The sequence below is a fragment of the Hyla sarda genome, chromosome 8 (genome assembly GCF_029499605.1).
Source record: "Hyla sarda isolate aHylSar1 chromosome 8, aHylSar1.hap1, whole genome shotgun sequence".
In the NCBI taxonomy this organism is placed as follows: domain Eukaryota; kingdom Metazoa; phylum Chordata; class Amphibia; order Anura; family Hylidae; genus Hyla; species Hyla sarda.
This window is the reverse complement of record NC_079196.1, coordinates 82,448,784-82,469,162: the sequence shown is the minus strand read 5'-3', so window position 1 is coordinate 82,469,162 and position 20,379 is coordinate 82,448,784. Positions and strand designations below refer to the sequence as shown.

At 38.8% G+C, this 20,379-nt stretch overlaps 1 protein-coding gene and 1 long non-coding RNA gene across 5 annotated transcripts in view; one reads left to right on the top strand and one right to left on the bottom strand.

Moving 5' to 3' along the window:
* The window catches only part of UBE2F (ubiquitin conjugating enzyme E2 F (putative)), a 288,300-nt gene extending 284,206 nt beyond the window's left edge, over positions 1-4,094 (top strand). For 2 of the 4 annotated variants that reach the window (XM_056533947.1, XM_056533948.1), the window contains exon 11: positions 3,051-4,094. In XM_056533947.1, the coding sequence (XP_056389922.1) occupies positions 3,051-3,101 (51 nt within the window). In that variant the 3' untranslated portion in view covers positions 3,102-4,094. The remainder of the gene's footprint in view (positions 1-3,050) is intronic. The other 2 variants (XM_056533946.1, XM_056533950.1) reach the window with 2 other exon arrangements.
* Positions 3,334-5,326, bottom strand: LOC130284038 (uncharacterized). The gene is made up of 2 exons (XR_008846908.1): positions 4,807-5,326; positions 3,334-4,722 (listed from the first exon to the last, which is right to left on the bottom strand). It is a non-coding gene; the product is annotated as an uncharacterized LOC130284038 (long non-coding RNA).
* Positions 5,327-20,379: the final 15,053 nt, after the last annotated feature.

The window sequence follows — 20,379 nt, the reverse complement described above, 5'->3', positions numbered from 1 at the left end:
CATCGTTCGTAACTCAATGTTCCGGCGATGGAGAGCAGAGTAACCCTTTATGTATGTTCACATGTGTATTACTTATTAAATTTTTTTTTAACTTAATTTCATAGGATGTAATCAGTGAGTTTTTGTAAAATCTGCACTTCAGGCAGTGTATGAGTGTAATTACTAAATACTATGAAATTTATCTTTGGATTTTTAAATGTGAAATCTGGAGCAAATAAGGTACATGTAAATGTATTCTTAACCTCTTAAGGATGCAGGGCTTACCTATACGCCCTGCACCCGCTCCCTTGATATAACGCAGGTTCACACGCTGACCCGGTGTCATACAGTGTCGGTCACGGCACCTAGCAACGTCCGGGACCCGTGGCTAATACCGGACATCACCGAACGCGGTGATGTCCAGTTTTAACCCCTCAACTTTGATCGCTTCATCTAAAATGTAAAAGATGCTTTCCGGCACCTCAGTCGGGATGATCGGGATCAACGCGGTAAAACCGCGGTGTCCTAATCAGCTGAGGACACACAAGGAGGATCCCTACCTTCCTCCTCGGTGTCTGATCGGCGATTAATTGCTCCATGCCCGAGATCCTGCCGTTAACACTGATCAATGCTATGCTATGGTGGCTATAAATGTAAAAAAAAAAAAAAGTTAATAAATGTGATTTAACCTCTTCCCTAATAAGTTGATTCACCCACCTTTTCCCATTTAAAAAAAAAAAATGTAAACAAAAAATTTCCAGGTGCATAAATTTACGAACTATAAAAATATAATGTTAATTAAGCCACACGGTCAATAGCATAAACGTGAAAAAAAAATCAAAAATTGTGTATTTTTGGTCACTTTGTTTACCATAAATTTATTTAAAAAATCGAAAATTGTACTGATAAACTTCAGATCATGGTGCAAAAAATGAGCCCTGTATGCGGAAAAATTTAAAGTTATAGGGGTCAGAATAGGACATTTTTAAACATACTAATTTTTTGTGCAAACAGTTATAATTTTCACTAGAAGTAAAACCAAATCAAACCTATATAAGCTGGGTATCACTTTAATCATATGGACCTACAGAATAAAGATAAGGTTTCATTTTTACTGAAAAGTGCACTGCATAGAAACGGGAGCTTTGTCAACACAAAGTACAATTGGTGACGCAAAAAACAAGCCATCATATGAGTCTGTAGGTGTAAAATTGAAAGGGTTATGATTTTTAAAAGGTGAGGAGGAAAAAACAAAAGTGCAAAAACAGAAAGACCCTGAGTCCTTAAGGGGTTAAAGGGGTACTCTGTTGGAAACATCCCCTATCCAAAGGACAGGGCATAAGATGTTAGATTGTGGGGGTCCCGTATTTGGGGACCCCCGTGATCTCCAGGCCGGCAGCAGCTGCGGCCAGAACACGGAAGCTTGCACCTTCCGCACAGCCGTCATCCAGATTAAGGTTTGTATGCACTGTGTATAGTCAGTGCATGTGTAGGGCTGAAATTTAAACATTTTCACAATTTTTTTGCGACTGTCTGAAAACGTGTCACTAGCAACTATAATCCAACCACTAAACACAGATCTTGTACAGGCAGTATACACACTTCACATAAACTACACACAGACCCACTACACATGCTACATAGCTATAGACACAGCATTTGCTACATACACGCTCTTACTGTTTATAGTTCTATTTCTCTGCAGCGCCTGGGTGCAGGACCTCGGTCATGGGAACATAATGTCTCTTAATGTCCCTTCTAGTTGATATCAGCAGCAGTGTGCCTATAACTACCGCAAGACTGTCCCAGGTGTAAAGTTTGTAAATTCTTTTGTTGTGAGTTTCTTGACATTTTTCAGCTCTATATCATGCTCAAAGCTCAAGTGTCAAGGCGCTATTGCCAAGCCACAGCAGGGTGGCTGGGGTCTGAATTGTTGGGTCTTGTCTGAGGTCTGAATATCGGAATATGATCTGAGGTCTGAATATTGGGGTATGTTGTCAAATCTAATTATAGGGGTCTGAATTACAGAGTTGGTTCTGGAAGGATTGTCGGGTCTAAATTAAATGGTACCTGTCATTAGTAATAAAAATTTATATGCTATAGATTAGCCTATTTGAGTTACTTTTCTAATATAATTCTTTATAAAATGTTGTAACTTTGTTTTGAATTTACCCTAAAAGTTTGGCTACCAGGGGTTCTCCTTCTAGTCTTGCCTGCAGTCCTGCAGAGACAAAAGTTAGGAAATGCAGGTGGGACCTCAGCTCAGCACAGTGTATAGTTAAGGTTCAGATAGCAAAGTTGATGTGTGCGGTCCCAGCCAATCACAGCCCATTTCCTACTGAGCTGCTCTGGGCTGTATGTAGCAGAGTGAAGGAGGAAGTTCTCCCCTGTGTGGCTTCAGATGATGTCATACCTGCTGAGTAACACCCCTTCCCAGTCTGTGGAGCTGACTGAGACTTAGCAGAAAATACAGAACAATATCAAGGTAGAAAGCTTAAAAATAGAAATAAAGGCAGGGGGTGGTTCATCATAATGAGAGGAGTGAACTGGGAGTATTATAGAAAATTGTCAAGTTCATGACAGGTACTCTTTAAATAAAAAATCTAGGCTTTATAAAAAAAAGTATATTAAACAGCAAATGGTGTCTAAGAAAGCTGAAATGTTCTTTGAAAAGTTTTAAAACTGCAACTCATGTGTCTTTCTGGGTGGTGACAATCTGGGGTTCATGCCCCTGACACTACTTCTATAATCCAACCTGCTATAGTGCTGTTATTTCTAGTACTACTTTTTACCATACAAGACAGAGATACTTTTCATAGGCAGCAGACAAAAACGGCTTTTACATATCTTTAAATCTAGCCTCTGTGGATTTCCAGGCATCGCAATATAATGAGTGATTAACAGTTTTTTCCTGTAATATAGCGGTAATGGTATCTATTGTCACTGTCACTTCACTAGTAATTGTTTTTGAGCTCCCCATGATGATCATCACCTTATTCCTTCCTTCCTGAAGGACCGCATACCCAGTTCTGTAAATGTTATAAATGTTTCTTTTTTTTCATGTCTTATAGGAAGAATATCGTAGTAAAGTGGAAGATTACATCAAGCGTTATGCCAGATGATGCCCACTATGAATCTCTGATCGCCTTGTTGAGAGAAGGGACCACCTTCTGCAGGGTCTCCAGAGCCATATGGGGGAGGAATCTGGAAACCATTTGACAGGTTGTGTGCCCTCTCCCTGCCAGACTGATACAAAAGTTTACCTCCAGCCCCTACAATATGATGCTATCTCAGTATCCAGCCAGCAGGAGCCTCAAAACTACTTCTCCCACTTCTTTATCTTTTGACGTGTGAATTTTATTTTTTGTTTTTTTATTGGAGTGGGACATTATTTTTTTCTTTCTTCTATATTTCAGACTATGTCTAACAATATATGCAATGCTGTATGGAATCTTACCGGAGATGTGTTGAAGTTAATTATAATCAAGTGATCACTAAACAGGAAGTTTGATTGATTGTTAGTCCTAAGTTAACCTTAAGGCTTGACATTTCCTATGGAAGATGACTACATCTGTAGACCTTCTATGAGCTTATAACCCCTATATGACATAGTCATATATTTTGTCAGATGCCATTTGAGTCAGTCGGTTAACTTGGCGGCTTAGTAAATTCCATTCTAATTGTTGTTAATTTTCATAAGATGCAGTACTACAAAATAAATTGTGAGCTTGGTAAGTATACTTCTGACTTGTATAGCAGACATGAGGTTTACATCAGTTAATGGAGATAAGGGCCACCTACGAGGCTGGAGCTAAACACCAAATCCATGTCACAAGCGTAACCAATAGGTAGGCTTGGGTGGCATCATCCTAAAATACATTATTTTTAAGCAATGTTTTTATCTGTGTGCTGGCAGGAATCTGAAATGCAGCAATATGCAGATTATCTGACAATGAAAGCATAACTAGTACACAGGGATTCACAGAACATTGGTGATATATACTTTTTACTGTGATAATGCAACTTTAAATTATTATCTTGTTAAAAAGAGCTTGAAAACTCTGTATCCCCACCCTGAAAATGTATACAGGGTTATATAAATACACGGATATGCACTTTCTTTGCTCTAACATGGCTGTGTGTGGTGTGTTTTTTTTTTATTATTATTATTTTGTATAAATTATACACTTGTGCAACTTTGCAGTGCCATTGATTTTGGGAAAAATATGCTAGTTTTCTCCAGGTTGGCAGAGATTTCATATTTCTTACAATGACCCTGTAACAGGCCTTCCTGTACTTTGCTGTGGCTCCTCTGTTCTGCTGAGGTAAACCATAGAACTAAAAGTAGTAATTTAGTCTAAGACGACCCTGGTCCATCACCCTTAACCACTTGAAGTAGGGTGGACTTCTCCAAGATATTAATAAGTACTGATAAGAACACATTGGACTGGTACAAAAATACATTACTTGGCAATTACCTTAAACAAAGAGCTTATGCATAAGAAGTTCCATATAAAATTATATATTTAGATGTGTGAAGGACAAAGTGAAGCAGAAATATTAAAGACTACTAAGGAGGCTTAAAAAACGAAAGAAACCGAGGAGTCTCTTTATAGGTGCGGCAGAGCTTGGTTTGGTAGAGAAGTGCTGCGCATGTTAGGACCCATCAGCAGAGCGACAGCAATGAGTAGCCAATCTCTGTAGCTAGTGTATGCTTTGTGGTGTCACTGAACTTTGACATACCTTAAAAGATTTATGGAAATTTTTAATCAATATGAGGTTCAGATGGAAACCTATATGACTCACTTTTTGTCAAAAACTGCTTACTTCATTTCTGGTGTCTTCTCATTCTGCAAAGAGCTACAGTTCTGTTACATGGGGTACAAGGTCTCATACTATCTGACTAAAGTATCCTTCAATGATTCACCTGGTAAAACCAAATACAGTATTTGAAGAAAGAGTCAAAAATTATATAAGCTTAAGGTTACAACAGGCCGATATGAACAATAGTCAAAATGAAATGTTTTATGATAGATAATCCTAATATATATATTACCTCGCCACAAGTGGACTTAGGCTCTTGGACTGTTCTGATTATTCTTTTTACTCCTCCTGTAAAAATCTTACAAGAAGCAACTGGTCTGGGCAAAGTAATGCTGAAATGACTGTGTTTCCACTTTTGTATTATGGTCCCAACAGTGCTCACTGGAACTTCAGAAATGCGCCTGTAACTCCATCACTATGTTTTGCAACAATTAGGTTGTAAAGGTCTATAGACGGCTCTTTGCTTTTACCCATCATGAGATGTGTCTTGGCTTGTGTGACATCTTGGCAATGACACCTGCAATGAAATCTGTAGAAGTCTTAAACATATTATATATAATAAAACCTATGCAGCATTTTTTCATCGGAAAACATTTTTGTGTTTTTTTTTTTTATTTTGTGTAATTTACAAGAAGGTGCCACCTTCTGTCACAGGTGTGTGAACAATGCCCTCAAACTCTATCATAGCTCTTAAAATGGCTTTCCAACCAGACTTCTTCGTAGAAACCTTACATTCCTCTTTCCTATTGCAGATAAATCTGTAGGCCTACTGTTTTTTTTTTTTTTTTTTTTTTTTTTTTTCCAAATTTATTTTTTACCTTTATAACAATAGCCTCACACAGTTTAACTAATCTGTTGGAGAATCTTGAATATCCTGTATTTCAATAGTCTTTTCCCCAATGTTAACAATAGATGCTGTTTTACCCTGACTAATTAATTTCCATTCATAAAATCCTAGTCTATACAATTATTTTTACTCTGAACTGCTGTTAAGTTGCTAAAATAGTTTCATGCCTGCTTCAAAATTAAAGCAATGTAGATAAGCTGATGGTTAAAGTAAAGAATATCTCTACCTAAAATGATCTTATTAGAACAGCCAGAAAGCAGTAGGGTTGCACATTCCATTATCTAAATTTAGCTTCACTCATTTTGGCCATGTTACATTTCTTCTGCATATGATAGGATAAACAAGGTAACAATACGGTATTAACAGAAAACAAGGGAAATATAGTCACAGATAGGCGTAGTCATTTGGTATTACTTGGCTTTGTAAGCATATTGTGATAAAGCTTGTAGTTAGCTCTCTTGGGGGTTCTGCCCATAGTGGCAAAACTGTCTCTCTTATCAAACTTTACTAGTGTCCTTGTTTAGGCTGAGCTGCCTTATAGTCAAACACCTGGATCCCATTGAACTCTAGCAGTAAGGGTATGTTCACACTGCGGAATTCCCATGGAATTCCACGAGTAGAATTCTACGCTGTGAACATTATCATCAGTGTGAATGGGTCTTCAGCGAGACCCGTTCACGCAGCGGAATTTCAGTGGCGGACAATTCCGCCGCTGAAATTGTTCCGCGTAAAGAAAGAACATGTTCATTCTTTGCACGGAATTTCATGAGTACTGCATAGCCGTCAATGGTGACAGCGCAGTGCCCCGCGGTCCTACCGCCGAAGTATCTTTGGCGGCAGCCGCCTGACGGAATTCCGCAAGCGGAGATTCCGCAGTGTGAACATACCCTAACTTGAAGGATTGATGTCCAGTGTATAGTTGCCCATAGGAGGAGCAACCAATAGGCTTTAGACAAATGTAGACTGTTGCTCATCCCCACACTATCAAAATTCCCCTTAGGCACCCATAATAATCTTCTCTGACCTACCCTCTAATGACTATCTATGAATTTACACTAGAATGTTCTATCTTATTCCATGTTATAAGAGGAAAGTCTACAACCCAGACAGAAATTAACCCCTTCCTAACACTAGCTAGACTAACACAGACCTGTCTAGACACTTCCTGCAGATACCAATAAAGAATTTAAAACAGTTTACATGATAAAATGTTAACCCCATGCTTTATCTTAGCATGTTTGAGCCCATTCTTTTTTTCCAGTTTCAGAAAGCATGGCATCACTGTAAAAATCCATATGTGAATTCAGGATATGAAAGTAATTCAAATAAAGGGTTATGTATTCTATAAAACCATACAAATATCAGTTCAATGTCTAAAATATTTTTTTTAACCCCTTAAGGACGCAGGACGTAAATGTACGTCCTGGTGAGGTGGTACTTAACGCACCAGGACGTACATTTACGTCCTAAGCATAACCGCGGGCATCGGAGCGATGCCCGTGTCATGCGCGGCTGATCCCGGCTGCTGATTGCAGCCAGGGACCCGCCGGCAATGGCCGACGCCCGCGATCTCGCGGGCGTCCGCCATTAACCCCTCAGGTGCCGGGATCAATACAGATCCCGGCATCTGCGGCAGTTCGCGATTAAAATGAACGATCGGATCGCCCGCAGCGCTGCTGCGGGGATCCGATCATTCATAACGCCGCACGGAGGTCCCCTCTCCTTCCTCCGTGCGGCTCCCGACATCTCCTGCTCTGGTCTGTGATCGAGCAGACCAGAGCAGGAGATGACCGATAATACTGATCTGTTCTATGTCCTATACATAGAACAGATCAGTATTAGCAATCATGGTATTGCTATGAATAGTCCCCTATGGGGACTATTCAAGTGTAAAAAAAAATGTAAAAGTAAAAGTAAAAAAAAAGTGAAAAATCCCCTCCCCCAATAAAAAAGTAAAATGTCCGTTTTTTCCTATTTTACCCCCAAAAAGCGTAAAAAACATTTTTTATAGACATATTTGGTATCGCCGTGTGCGTAAATGTCCGAACTATTAAAATAAAATGTTAATGATCCCCTACGGTGAACGGCGTGAATGAAAAAAAATTTAAAAAGTCCAAAATTCCTACTTTTTTAATACATTTTATTTAAAAAAAAATTATAAAAAATGTATTAAAAGTTTTTTATATGCAAATGTGGTATCAAAAAAAAGTACAGATCATGGCGCAAAAAATGAGCCCCCATACCGCCGCTTATACGGAAAAATAAAAAAGTTATAGGTCATCAAAATAAAGGGATTATAAACGTACTAATTTGGTTAAAAAGTTTGTGATTTTTTTTAAGCGCAACAATAATATAAAAGTATATAATAATGGGTATCATTTTAATCGTATTGACCCTCAGAATAAAGAACACATGTCAATTTTACCAGAAATTGTACGGCGTGAAAACAAAACCTTCCAAAATTAGCAAAATTGCGTTTTTCGTTTTAATTTCCCCACAAAAATAGTGTTTTTTGGTTGCGCCATACATTTTATGATATAATGAGTGATGTCATTACAAAGGACAACTGGTCGCGCAACAAACAAGCCCTCATACTAGTCTGTGGATGAAAATATAAAAGAGTTATGATTTTTAGAAGGCGAGGAGGAAAAAATTAAAACGTAAAAATTAAATTGTCTGAGTCCTTAAGGCCAAAATGGGCTGAGTCCTTAAGGGGTTAAAGAAATGATAGGTCATTGATTTAGTGCCATGTGATCTTCCTCTGCTCAGCACTCAAGCTCTTTTGGCTCCAGTTCTGGATTTGTTTGCTAGTGCTTTTTGTGCTAGTTCCAGGTAACTAAGTGTGATGCCAACAGTCAGTGTAGCAGTCCAAATTAAATAACTTTCTTGCACTTGTTTTCCAGGCAGCAATTCCCCCAGCTTAAAAGCAGTCACAGTGGCAGCTTGCAGACATTCGCAGTTTCTCCAACCTAATTCATTCCTCATACGGTGCCATGTAAGAGACCTTAAAAGCAAATTAAATAGAAATGGGGTGGTAACATATGCCAATATAGTTGACATCATTATATGCCTTTTTCAGTCTCTTCTGTAGTACAGTAAGATGTCTTTAATAATAGATGTGTTACCTTGATTACTACCACATTATCTTCTGATTAAAAAAAACATATTAAAGGTCCTTCAGAAAGAAAACACTAAAAGAAAGCACAGTGCATGCAATGTGGCACCTAAATGTAAATGGTAGCCTCAATGGTGCTGGGAGTTGTAGTTTTGCAATAGCCGGAAGCAGACTGGTAGGGAAACGCATCCTCAGGAATGTTCTGATTAACTACTAAAACTCTTTCAGGACTTCAAGGGTAATATGATTGATAGCCTATCCTCAGGATAGGCCATCAATCGCTGATCGGAGGATGCCAATAACTGGCACACCCGCCCACAATACACAGTGTACAGGGCGGGAAACAGTTTTTTTCGTTCACTGTTTAGTAGTCTAGGATCTGAGCAGAGCTGTAATAAAGCTACTATTACATGGTGAACGGAACAAACTGATTTCAGCCCTGTTCAATGTGTATTGTGGGCATTGATCTGGATAGGCTATCAGTCATATTATTCCAGAAAAAAAAAACTAAACGATAAGGGAAATTTGGCTGTAGGGAGGAGATTTATCAAACTTGTGTAGAGGGGGGGAAAAAGGGGGGGGCCTCTGAAATTATTTTTTTTGTTGTTATGGACAGCTGCTCCATTCTCTTCTTCTACATATACTTAGATAATGTTCCCCCTATATGTATTTGGTTAAAAGGTTAAAAATGTTTGTCAAAACATATAAGGTTGAGTTCATATACGAATTAAAAGCTCTGTTTGGAGACTCAGTCACAGTTTTAATCATTTTTGATGGGAAGAGTACAGTAGCACAGTATTCAACACTGTTCTTGTCAAGACACCACGACAGACTACAGCAAAACTCATTATAAGTTAGTAGCTCCATTAGGCACTGTTGGTGTCCGCTAATTTTAGTTTTTGTGCATCTGGGATGGAACACAAAAACTAAAATAACAATGCAGTTTCACACGAGTGTATAATATGGACACATTTTTTGTGTCCATGCTCCAGCAACAAGTCCTCGCCTCGCTACTGGTATCATGACCCGAACAATCAGATATCAGGTCAGGTCATCAGACCTGTGGTCAGGCTGAGACCCAGCATGGATGGCCATTCTGGAGGTAATTTCATGCACATCTGTAGACTTTGCAACACTCTGTACTGCACTTCTTTTGGCAGTGCCCCCTTTGCTGATGCCCTGCAATATGAACTAAGGTTAATCTTGGGAACAGAGTATGGATCACATTACTTGGCCCTTAAGGACTAATTCCTGGGGATAACAAGTTTTGCTCTATCCAAGAGGCTTGTTGCCTTATGAACTGTTATAAGGATGCTTTTTGGCTTGCCTGAAGATTCACAATTATAAATTTGGAACGGAAGGACTGCCACCGGCTGGTCTGCATCTTGCTCAGAGATTGTTTCATCATGGACAGTCAGGATGGCGAAAAAGAAGACTGATACCTCCTATCCCCTTTGTGTATCTGTCCTTTAAGAAATCCTCAGGCCTGTGATACTCTTTCCAATCTCTTACCACTTTCCTGTTACTGACATGTAATGCTTGATGAAAGTGTGAATGTATATACATTCATACTCTGGGTGTCTTGTCCAGCATCACATCATCACTTCCAAGCAATTGGAGATATTTTGACCAAACTTTGTTGTTCGGATCTATTTCTCCCTGTGATCAGTCAACTCCAGCCGTGTTGATTAGCAGACAGATTTAATTCATATGTATCTATACAGATGGATGTTCTCTTACATGCAGAAAAAACAGCTCTGCAGAAGAAAATCATACCCCAAAATAGATTACAGCCCTTTTATATGGCATCACTCTAAGTGTAAGCTTATTGGCTAAGAAACCCCGGTGGATAATGGTGTATAACTTTATTACCAATCACAGGGTTCCTTTTACACTTTCTTCCTTATCAAAATATAACTTTACAACATTCCCTCCTCTGATATCTATTTTCACGCTCTCAGTTCATTTTAGCATAAGTCCCTTCTTCAGCTGGGTTTTTGGACTTTGCTTCATAGAAAGGGAGTATCATCATAGGCATCTTCTTCCAGAGAAATAGTTAGGTATATAGTTCTTGTCACAGCAGTCTCAATCAGTTTTTGAGATAGTCCTCAGATGCAGGTAATGCAACAACACCCACAGGTCACTAAGGTGACCAACACAATTGTGAGGGAGAGGAGAGCTGACATCACCAATCAAGTCAATCTTCCAAACCATCCCTCAAGCCAACCGGTGAATTGGTCACTTATTCCTGAGTTCTTGGCTATCTCATTTGATAATGCAGTCATTCCTTTGATTGTTCTGGTCACGATTCCTCCTGGGGCTGTATTGTTGGGAATAAAGGTATAACACATACTGCCAAACATCTTGCAGAACCCTCCTCTTTCTGCTAGTACTATATCTAGTGCCATCCTATTTTGCTAGGCCATCAAAGAGGTGGGAGCCAATTACTCTGCTAAGCCTTTGACTGCATCCCTTATATAATTTACAAACCTCTGTTGGTTATAGTAGATGTAATTTATTCAGCCAACATTTTTGGCAACTCATTAGGCACTCCACGTGGAACCCCTATCTTGTCAATGTACACTTGAGTCAAAAGACCCTTTAGGAGAGGTGTCCATCCGGCTACGTGAGTGGCCTCTTTCCCAGGGGGACTCTGACAGGATATGGAGGGGAATAGCCAGTTGGACCATAGCACAATCCCCTTGACATTGGCTGGGATCCTAGCTCTTAGTCGTTGATCTCCACATAACCATCAGACGTCAGCTCTTTGAGTATTATGCTCAAACCAGCCACCATCTTTTCCTTTCTTGTTAAAGGGTACCTCTCATCAAATAAACTTTTTATATATTTTAGATTAATGAATGTTGAATAACTTTCCAATAGCATGTTAATGAAAAATATGCTTCTTTCTATTGTATTTTTCCTGATCAGTCCTGTCAGCAAGCATTTCTGACTCATGCTGGAGTCCTAAACACTCAGAGCTGCCAGCCTGCTTTGTTCACAGCCAAACAGGCTGTGAACAAAGCAGGCTGGCAGCTCTGAGTGTTCTCCTTTGTGAACAAAGCAGACTGGCAGCTCGTAGTGTTTAGGACTCCAGCATGAGTCTGAAATGCTTGCTGCCAGGACTGGTAGGGAGACCCCTAGTGGTCATTTCTTCAAAGTGGAAAATTAAATAGAAAGAAGCATATTTATTAATAACATGCAATTGTAAAGTTATTCTGCATACATTAATCTATAAAACATCAAAAGTTTTTTTGATAAGAGGTACCCTTTAATCCTCTCCATACAGTAGTCATCGGGCAATGATCCCAGGTTTGTACCGCTTTCATTCCCTGGGCGTGCAAAGATAGTAAAATATATATGTGTGTGTGTGTGATGTCCCAGTACGGGATATAGTCCCGTACAGTCCTTAGGCCCTGTCAGGTTGAGTCCCTCTGTGTCCTAGGGGCTCTCCTGCAATGTCTCCCCCATAGAAATCCCCCCTCCCTCCTCTTGAGATATGGGTCACCCCATGTATCAATACTGCTGCATAATTGAAACAGGGACGTGGGCAAGATTGGTTTGGTGTCAGGTGATCGGCCGAGGCCATAAAGTATACTGCATCCTTTTGTTCTTTGTTTGTCTAAAATTCCAAACCCCCTCCCTCCCTCTAGGGCAATTCTGTATTCAAGGACGTGTTCTATAAGAATAAGATAAGGAGTGTAGGCAGGGAGGGGAAGTGGTGTGCCGAGTTCGGAATTCCTGGAAGCACCAACATGTCAGTGAATGCAATCTACATTTAACCCAATTGGACAACAATGTTTTAAAAGCAGCACTTTTAAACTGACAAAAACAGTACAGTATGTTCTACGGAGCCTTCCAAGTATTTAAGGCAAAATTATGCAAAACAGAAAGGTGACTTAACAGTATCTGTGAGCCAAAGAGATAAGCTATACTGAGGAGAAAAAACAAACAAACACAAGAACAAAGAAAAAAAAAAAAACTAAGAATGGTGCTCTTAACAGGGAACTATGAGAATAACAGAGAGAGAGAAAGAGAAGACAAGGGTTACCACCCCTCTGGATTTAAAACACCCCCGAACGCTAAGAGGGTATCTCTTTTGATTGTTCCTGTATGAACAGGAGTTCAGTGCTGCAGCTGGGTATGTGGGCTGCTATTCCCCCCCGTTACATCTCCTTGAAAATAACATAAGCAGGTTTACATACTTCAGAATGTCCATTAATCCGGCAACATTTTATATTTACTAAATGTAATACTGAAAATATTGATTACCTTTTATCCCATGAAATTATCTATTTTGTCACTTATTAAACCATTATTCGTTGCACATAATTTACTAAACTATTCACAAATTCTCCTGCTATGTTACACAGGTCTTTGTCCATATAAAATATAAGCCCCTCCCCTTTTGGGCAATGTTTGTGAAGGACAAAACAATAATTATATTACAGCTACCTTTAGGACAAAAGAATAGACTAAAAAGTGAAGCTCAACCACCAGAAATGAACGAGGTGAACTAAAAAACTCTCTCCCACCGAGAAGTAATAAAAAAAAAAATAGAAAAAGCTGAAGTATTAGTCCTCAGCTCAATATCTAAAATAGATTCAATGATAGATGTCTGATATCAGAAAGACTAAAAAAACTAAGATGAATAATCAAAAGATTTAATGGATGTAAAAGATATATATAAATAAGTAAACTTTGCGTTTCCCGCAGGGCTCTACGGTGACGCTATAGTATAAAATTACAATAAATGAAAATGTCTCAATAGTCCACTACAGCTGTTGTGAATGGATAGCACTTGTAAATTGTAACTGGCTAAATTTACATATATAGTACAAAGATATCAATGATATCAATATGTTTATCATACAGTGACTCATCAAGGTGATGAACCATAAGTATTATTGAAATGTGCTCTATATATCATTTGCATCAGATATTTCAACCTGTATTAAGTAAATCACCCTGCAAAGGAAAATTTGTACAATAAAAACCTTGTTGAATGATAACTTATATGAAAGTTTTGTAACCTGTAAAAAATAAGTGTCCCATAAATGATAATAATAAATCCTGTGCACCAAGAGAATGTGCTGATGGATTAATGTCCTGAAACAGAAATGTCCTGCAAAGAAAATATATTCTATAATAATCCTTTCAAAGTGAGTACACCGTGCTGATAGGTATGTACTAGTTTATAGCAAATCCATATGGTCCAATATAGGCACGCAGCACTGTTTGCCGGTTTAGATGATTGTTAAGAGCGATCCTGTAATAGAAGTTAGCTGTTCAGCACATTCGTGCCACTCACCGCACTGCCGTCAGCCCCAGTTAGATATACGCACCATGTGCGGCTGCGCTCACCGGCGAGCTCTTCCTCGGCGTCTGACATCAGCGGTCAGCTGATGGCAGGTCAGCTAACCTCGGGTGCCGGTGGATGTTGAATGCCGTGGGTTGCAGACAATGTTTTAAAGCGGAACCCAAACGGTTTTGTCAGGCAAAGTTCTCAAATACAAAAGTCCAGATTTGGCTGAGATGGTACGGCAGGTTTAGTGTGAACTATGTCTTGAGCTAGAACACTTGGTCTCTCACACCAAATGCGTTTCGGGGTTTTAAGAACGTATATAGTACCCCTTCCTCAGTGGTGAATTACTTTATAGTTTATGAGCTCTCTTTTATATGGTTCTACATCGTAAAAAATGTAATTAGTGTTACTTGTAAGACCAGATACGGAACCAGAACCTGGACTACATGTCCAAGATAAATGAAAAAAACAGAAATGGACGGTATATGGTATTCTATACCCCTTTGATGGAACTAATATATACTGAATATTGCATATAGCATATGGTGATGGATATATATAAAATGTATATATGATATAAATACTGAGGTGATCAAGGAAACAGGGGAAAATAAAAATATAAATGAGTACAATAAATAATAGAAAAAGAATAAATGGAAAATGGAAAAAATTAAATAAAATAAAAATTAAAAATTAAATTAAAAATAAAGATAAAAATAATAAAACTAGTGATAAAAATAAATGGACCTGAATATAAGGAAAGAAGACACAATCACCAGCCCAATAATCTAAATCACAAATTTTTTAAAGAAAACCAAAAAGTTCTAAATTAGAATTGAGGCCTCTGGGTTCAAGGCTCTCAAATTCAAAAAATGTTTGCGCCTCGGCTCTGGACATACGAGTCAAATAACTTCCTCCCCTCCAATCCTTAGTTATGGCCTGTATCCCCACAAAAGATAATCCCGCAGGATCCCTATTATGCAATTTGGTGAAATGACTAGATAATGGATGCTTCATACAAACCTTCTTTATGTTGTAAACATGTTCTGAAATTCTCACCTTAAGGGGTCTCTTTGTTCTACCAATGTATTGTTTTTTTGCAACTGCATTGTAGAAGATAGAGTACCCCTTTAGTGGTGCAAGTGATTAGGTTAGGTATCTGCCATTTAAAGTCATTGGCGGTAGGTGATACCTCCAATGTCTTCCTTGGGCCACCCAACAGAAGACAATTCGGGCATAAACCGCAGCGAAAAAAGCCTTTGGTGGTGAGCCAAGTGGAGGATCTGGTACTAGTGTTTTTTTTTTATTGAAGGAGCTACAGTAATACTCAAATTTGGGGCCTTCTTGTACACTATCTCGGGTCGAGATGGGACTAGACTGCCTAACAACCTATCCTGTTGAACCAAATGCCAGTCCTTATGGATTATATGTTCAATTCTTTCGTAGTCCCTATTGAATGGGAGTATAATTCAGGGAGGTACATCAAGAGTTGCAGATTTACACCTAGTATCAAAAAAAGTGGATCTAACTTGTTGACCTCATTTAATGCATGGTCTAAAACATGTTGGGGATACTGTTTTTCTAAAAATTGTGAGGTCAAAGTTTTTGCTTCATCTTGAAAATCCATATCTGACGTGCAATTACGTTTTAATCGCCTGTACTGCCCCTTCGGTACGTTAACTAACCATCTTGTTAGATGGCAGCTGTCAAATTTGATAAAGCAATTTTTAGCCGTGAGTTTGGTATAGGTCTTACAATGCAACTTTAACTCAACTGGAAAAATTTCTATGTCAAGAAATTCTATTTTAGTATTACTGCAGGTGGAAGTAAACTTAAGATTGCAATTGTTATTATTGATACTGAGGATGAAGTCATCTAACTCACACTGGGCACCCCTCCTAATCAAAATAATATCGTCGATGTAACGATGCCAGAGCACCAGGTTCGCGCCGAGCATGGGGGTAATGGGGGAATCCTCCCACGCCGCCATGAACAAATTGGCGTAGCTCGGCGTAGCTCGGCGTAGCTGTGCCTGTTAACTGTAAATAAAAAGTGCCTTCAAAGTAAAAATAATTGTGGGTGAGTATAAATTCTATTGGAGATGTGATAAATTGTGTTTGATCTGGTAAGATATCTCCTTTCTCCAGAAATTTGGTAACTGCCTCTATACCCTGTTTGTGATCTATAATAGTGTAAAGTGAACTAACATCCAATGGGGCTAAAATGTGATCAGGTGTCCAAATAAATTGTTCCAAAATATTAATAATTTGTGTAATGTCTTTCAAATAATAATCAGTTTTTTGAACAAAAAGCTGCAGAAAACAATCAACATACTGTGAAAGATTAGAAGTAAGTGAACCTAAACCCGAAACAATTGGTCTCCCAGGTGGGTGAAAAAAATCTTTGTGTGTTTTAGGTAAACAATAAAAAATGGGTAAACGCTCAGGGGTGCCCAGTATGAATCTCGACTCATCCTCAGTTAAAGGAGATATCCAGTGGTGAACCCAGTGGTGAACAACTTATCCCCTATCCTAAGGATAGGGGATAAGTTGCAGATCGCGGGGGGTCCGACCACTGGGGCCCCCCGCGATCTCCTGTACGGAGCCCCGACAGCCCGCGGGAAGGGGGCGTGTCGACCTCCGCACGAAGCGGCGGCCGACACGCCCCCTCAATACAACTCTATGGCAGAGCCGGAGCACTGCCTTCGGCAATCTCCGGCTCTGCCATAGAGATGTATTGAGGGGGCGTGTCGGCCGCCGCTTCGTGCGGTGGTCGACACCTACTATCTGGCCGGAGAGCCTGGCCCCCGTACAGAGAGATCGCAGGGGGCCCCAGCGGTCGGACCCCCCACAATCTCAAACTTATCCCCTATCCTTAGGATAGGGGATACGTTTTTCACCACTGGACTACCCCTTTAAGAATTTATTTTCCAAAGCATCACGGCACAAACTATGTAATTGTGTACTAAATATGGGAGTGGGATCTATCTCTAATTTTTTATAGGTCTTTATATCCTGCAACTGTCTCAAACATTCGTGGTTGTAATCGCTAGTGTTTAAAATAACCACAGCACCAGCCTTATCCGCAGGGCGGATGGTTAAATTTGCCATAGATTGCAACTCCTGAATCGCTCTTTTTTCTCTAATACTAGTGTTGTATGTCTTAGGTCTGACATGTTTCAAAGTTCTCAAATCGCTTTCCACTGATTTTTTTAATGATGTCAAATCTGGGCCTATTTCAGACTTGGGATAAAACCATGATCTCAACTTGCAGTCAGTTTGGATATATTTGCATGTGGATTTCGGTTGTTCAGATGGATGTTTAATGAAATATTTTTTCAGACACAAATTGCGTACAAATTTCTAATTTCCAATATAAACATTAAATTTATTTAAAGAGTGGTCAGGGGCAAATTTAAGTCCCTTATTTAGAATGGCCTCTTGATCCTTAGTTAATTCATGGGTACTCAAATTAATAATGGTGTTACGTATCCCTTCTACTGTAATTTGCCCATTTTCTGGGGTGGTTGTATTCTGTGTTCTCCTTCTTGTTCTCCTACGTAATTTCTTTTTTTGGGGGTGATCGCAATTGATGTAGACGGATGTTGTGTCTGTGTTTGTGATCTCAATTAGTGTATCGTCTGTTGTGAACTCGGATTGTGATTGTGCGTGGACTGTGACCTGATTTGGTTGGAATATGAATTCCATTGGTTGTGCGTTGGGACATGATGTGGTGTCGGGAAACTGTTCTGGTAATGGCGGAAGTGAGGCGATCTGTCTTGCATGGGATTCCACAGATTGGTGTGTGGAAAATGGTATATTTGCGGATAATAACGTGTGTCTCGCTGGATTTGGGATTTTGGTGTCTGTTTGGCGAATTCTTGTAGTGTGAATAAGGTCGTCTGCTTGTGTGAAAGGGTGAATGGTCCCTCTTCTCGTAATACTGGTTCCTTTGAGTAGGGTAAGGTGGGGCTTTGTGAGCCTGACCTTCTCCCAAAAAATTACTTTTATCCATTAATGGGGCATAGCGATTTTGTAATGGGATGGGATCTAGATTTGGCAAGGGGGCTTCTGATTGCTGGTTACTAATTTTTGTTGTCTGCCATAAAAATTTTTTGGTCTTTCTACTCATAATTTCTGATTCTAATCTGTCAAGTTTGTTACAGATTAACTCCTGCTGCTTCTGATATTCACTTTTTTTTCCTCAAATTTATCTACATCTTTTTTAATATCCTCAATTTCTTTATCAGTTTCTTGTATAATTTCCTGTCTTCTTAGGATGATCATCCTCATTAAATCTTTAGAATGTTGTCGCAATAAATTCGCCCATTTGTGGTTGAAATCAGTAGTCTCAAAGTCCCCTGCTGGGGTCTTGGTGAGCATGCGTCCTTTGGGTATAATGTCCATATCCAGGAGGTGGGAAAGTCTTTTGACCTCGCACTGATTGCGTAACCTCCTGGACATGATATTCTCCAACTTTCTATGGAATTGTATTACATTACCAGTGTTTAGATTATTAGGTTGGTGTTCCTGGTCAAAAACATATGTCTCAATAGATAATTTTTTCTTTTCTAAATGAGACCAGACATCAGCCATTGTGTGGGACCACTCCACAATGTGGGAAAAGATTACTCAAAAGAATAGACTAAAAAGTGAAGCTCAACCACCAGAAATGAACGAGGTTAACTAAAAAACTCTCTCCCACCGAGAGGTAATAAAAAATATAGAAAAAGAAGTATTAGTCCTCAGCTCAATATCTAAAATAGATTCAATAGATTCAGTGATGGAAGACATAAAGTCAAACTTCTTTCTCCTATCTCTTATGTGAGATATGATGTACGTTTAAATTTTGTTGTATAAAAAGATAGAATGTCGGCTCCTGTTATACAATGTGTGTTGTGGCCCCTTCTAAATTCTATGTCCCAAAATGGCATCCAGGAACTAGCCAACACCCTAGCATTCCAAAAAGTGGGCTTGTCCTAAAGCTATAGAAAAAGTATTAGTCCTCAGCTCAATATCTAAAATAGATTCAATGATAGATGTCTGGTATCAGAAAGACTGAAAAAACTAAGATGAATAATCAAAAGATTTAATGGATGTAAAAGATATATATAAATAAGTAAATTTTGCCTTTCCCGCAGGGCCCTACGGTAACGCTATAGTATAAAATTATAATAAATGAAAATGTCTAAAATGTCTCAATAGTCCACTACAGCTGTTGTGTGAATCTTTTACAGGTTACAAAACTTTCATATAAGTTATCATTCAACAAGGTTTTTATTGTACAAATTTTCCTTTGCAGGGTGATTTTACTTATGAATACAGGTTGAAATATCTGATGCAAATGATATATAGAGCACATTTCAATAATACTTATGGTTTATCACCTTGATGAGTCGCTGTATGATAAACATATTGATATCTTTGTACTATATATGTAAATTTAGCCAGTTACAATTTACAAGTGCTATCCATTCACAACAGCTGTAGTGGACTATTGAGACATTTTAGACATTTTCATTTATTGTAAATTTTATACTATAGCGTTACCGTAGGGCCCTGCGGGAAACGCAAAATGTACTTATTTATATATATCTTTTACATCCATTAAATCTTTTGATTATTCATCTTAGTTTTTTCAGTCTTTCTGATATCAGACATCTATTATTGAATCTATTTTTGATATTGAGCTGAGGACTAATACTACTTTTTCTATAGCTTTAGGACAAGCCCACTTTTTGGAATGCTAGGATGTTGGCTAGTCCCTGGACGCCATTTTGGGACATAGAATTTAGTAGGGGCCACAACACACATTGTATAACAGGAGCTGACATTCTATCTTTTTATACAACAAAGTTTAAACGTACGTCATATCTCACATAAGAGATAGGAGAAAGAAGTTTGACTTTGTCTTCCATCACTATGGAAATACAATGCTAACCTAAAAATGTAGCATGTTAGATATAGCAAGTGCTGTATATACAGTAGATATCATTACAGATTTCACAGCATCATCTGCAAGCATTCTCTTCTTTTGTAACAACTGTCACGAACCGAGGCGTGCGGGTGGAAGGGTTATCTATAAAATCACTATTTGTCTACACTAGACCGAAAATAATGATAAAAAAATCCCTCCTGCCCCACCCAATTTAAAGGTATCGCTGCCACCACCTGTCAATTTCAAGCTGACAGGAAGCTATCAATCCAATCTGGATATGCTACAAGTCCCAAATATAATCTACTATCCCCAGTAGTATATAAAAACAGGAAAAAGATTAATCCAAATCTATAATGTAGCCGAACAGGTAAG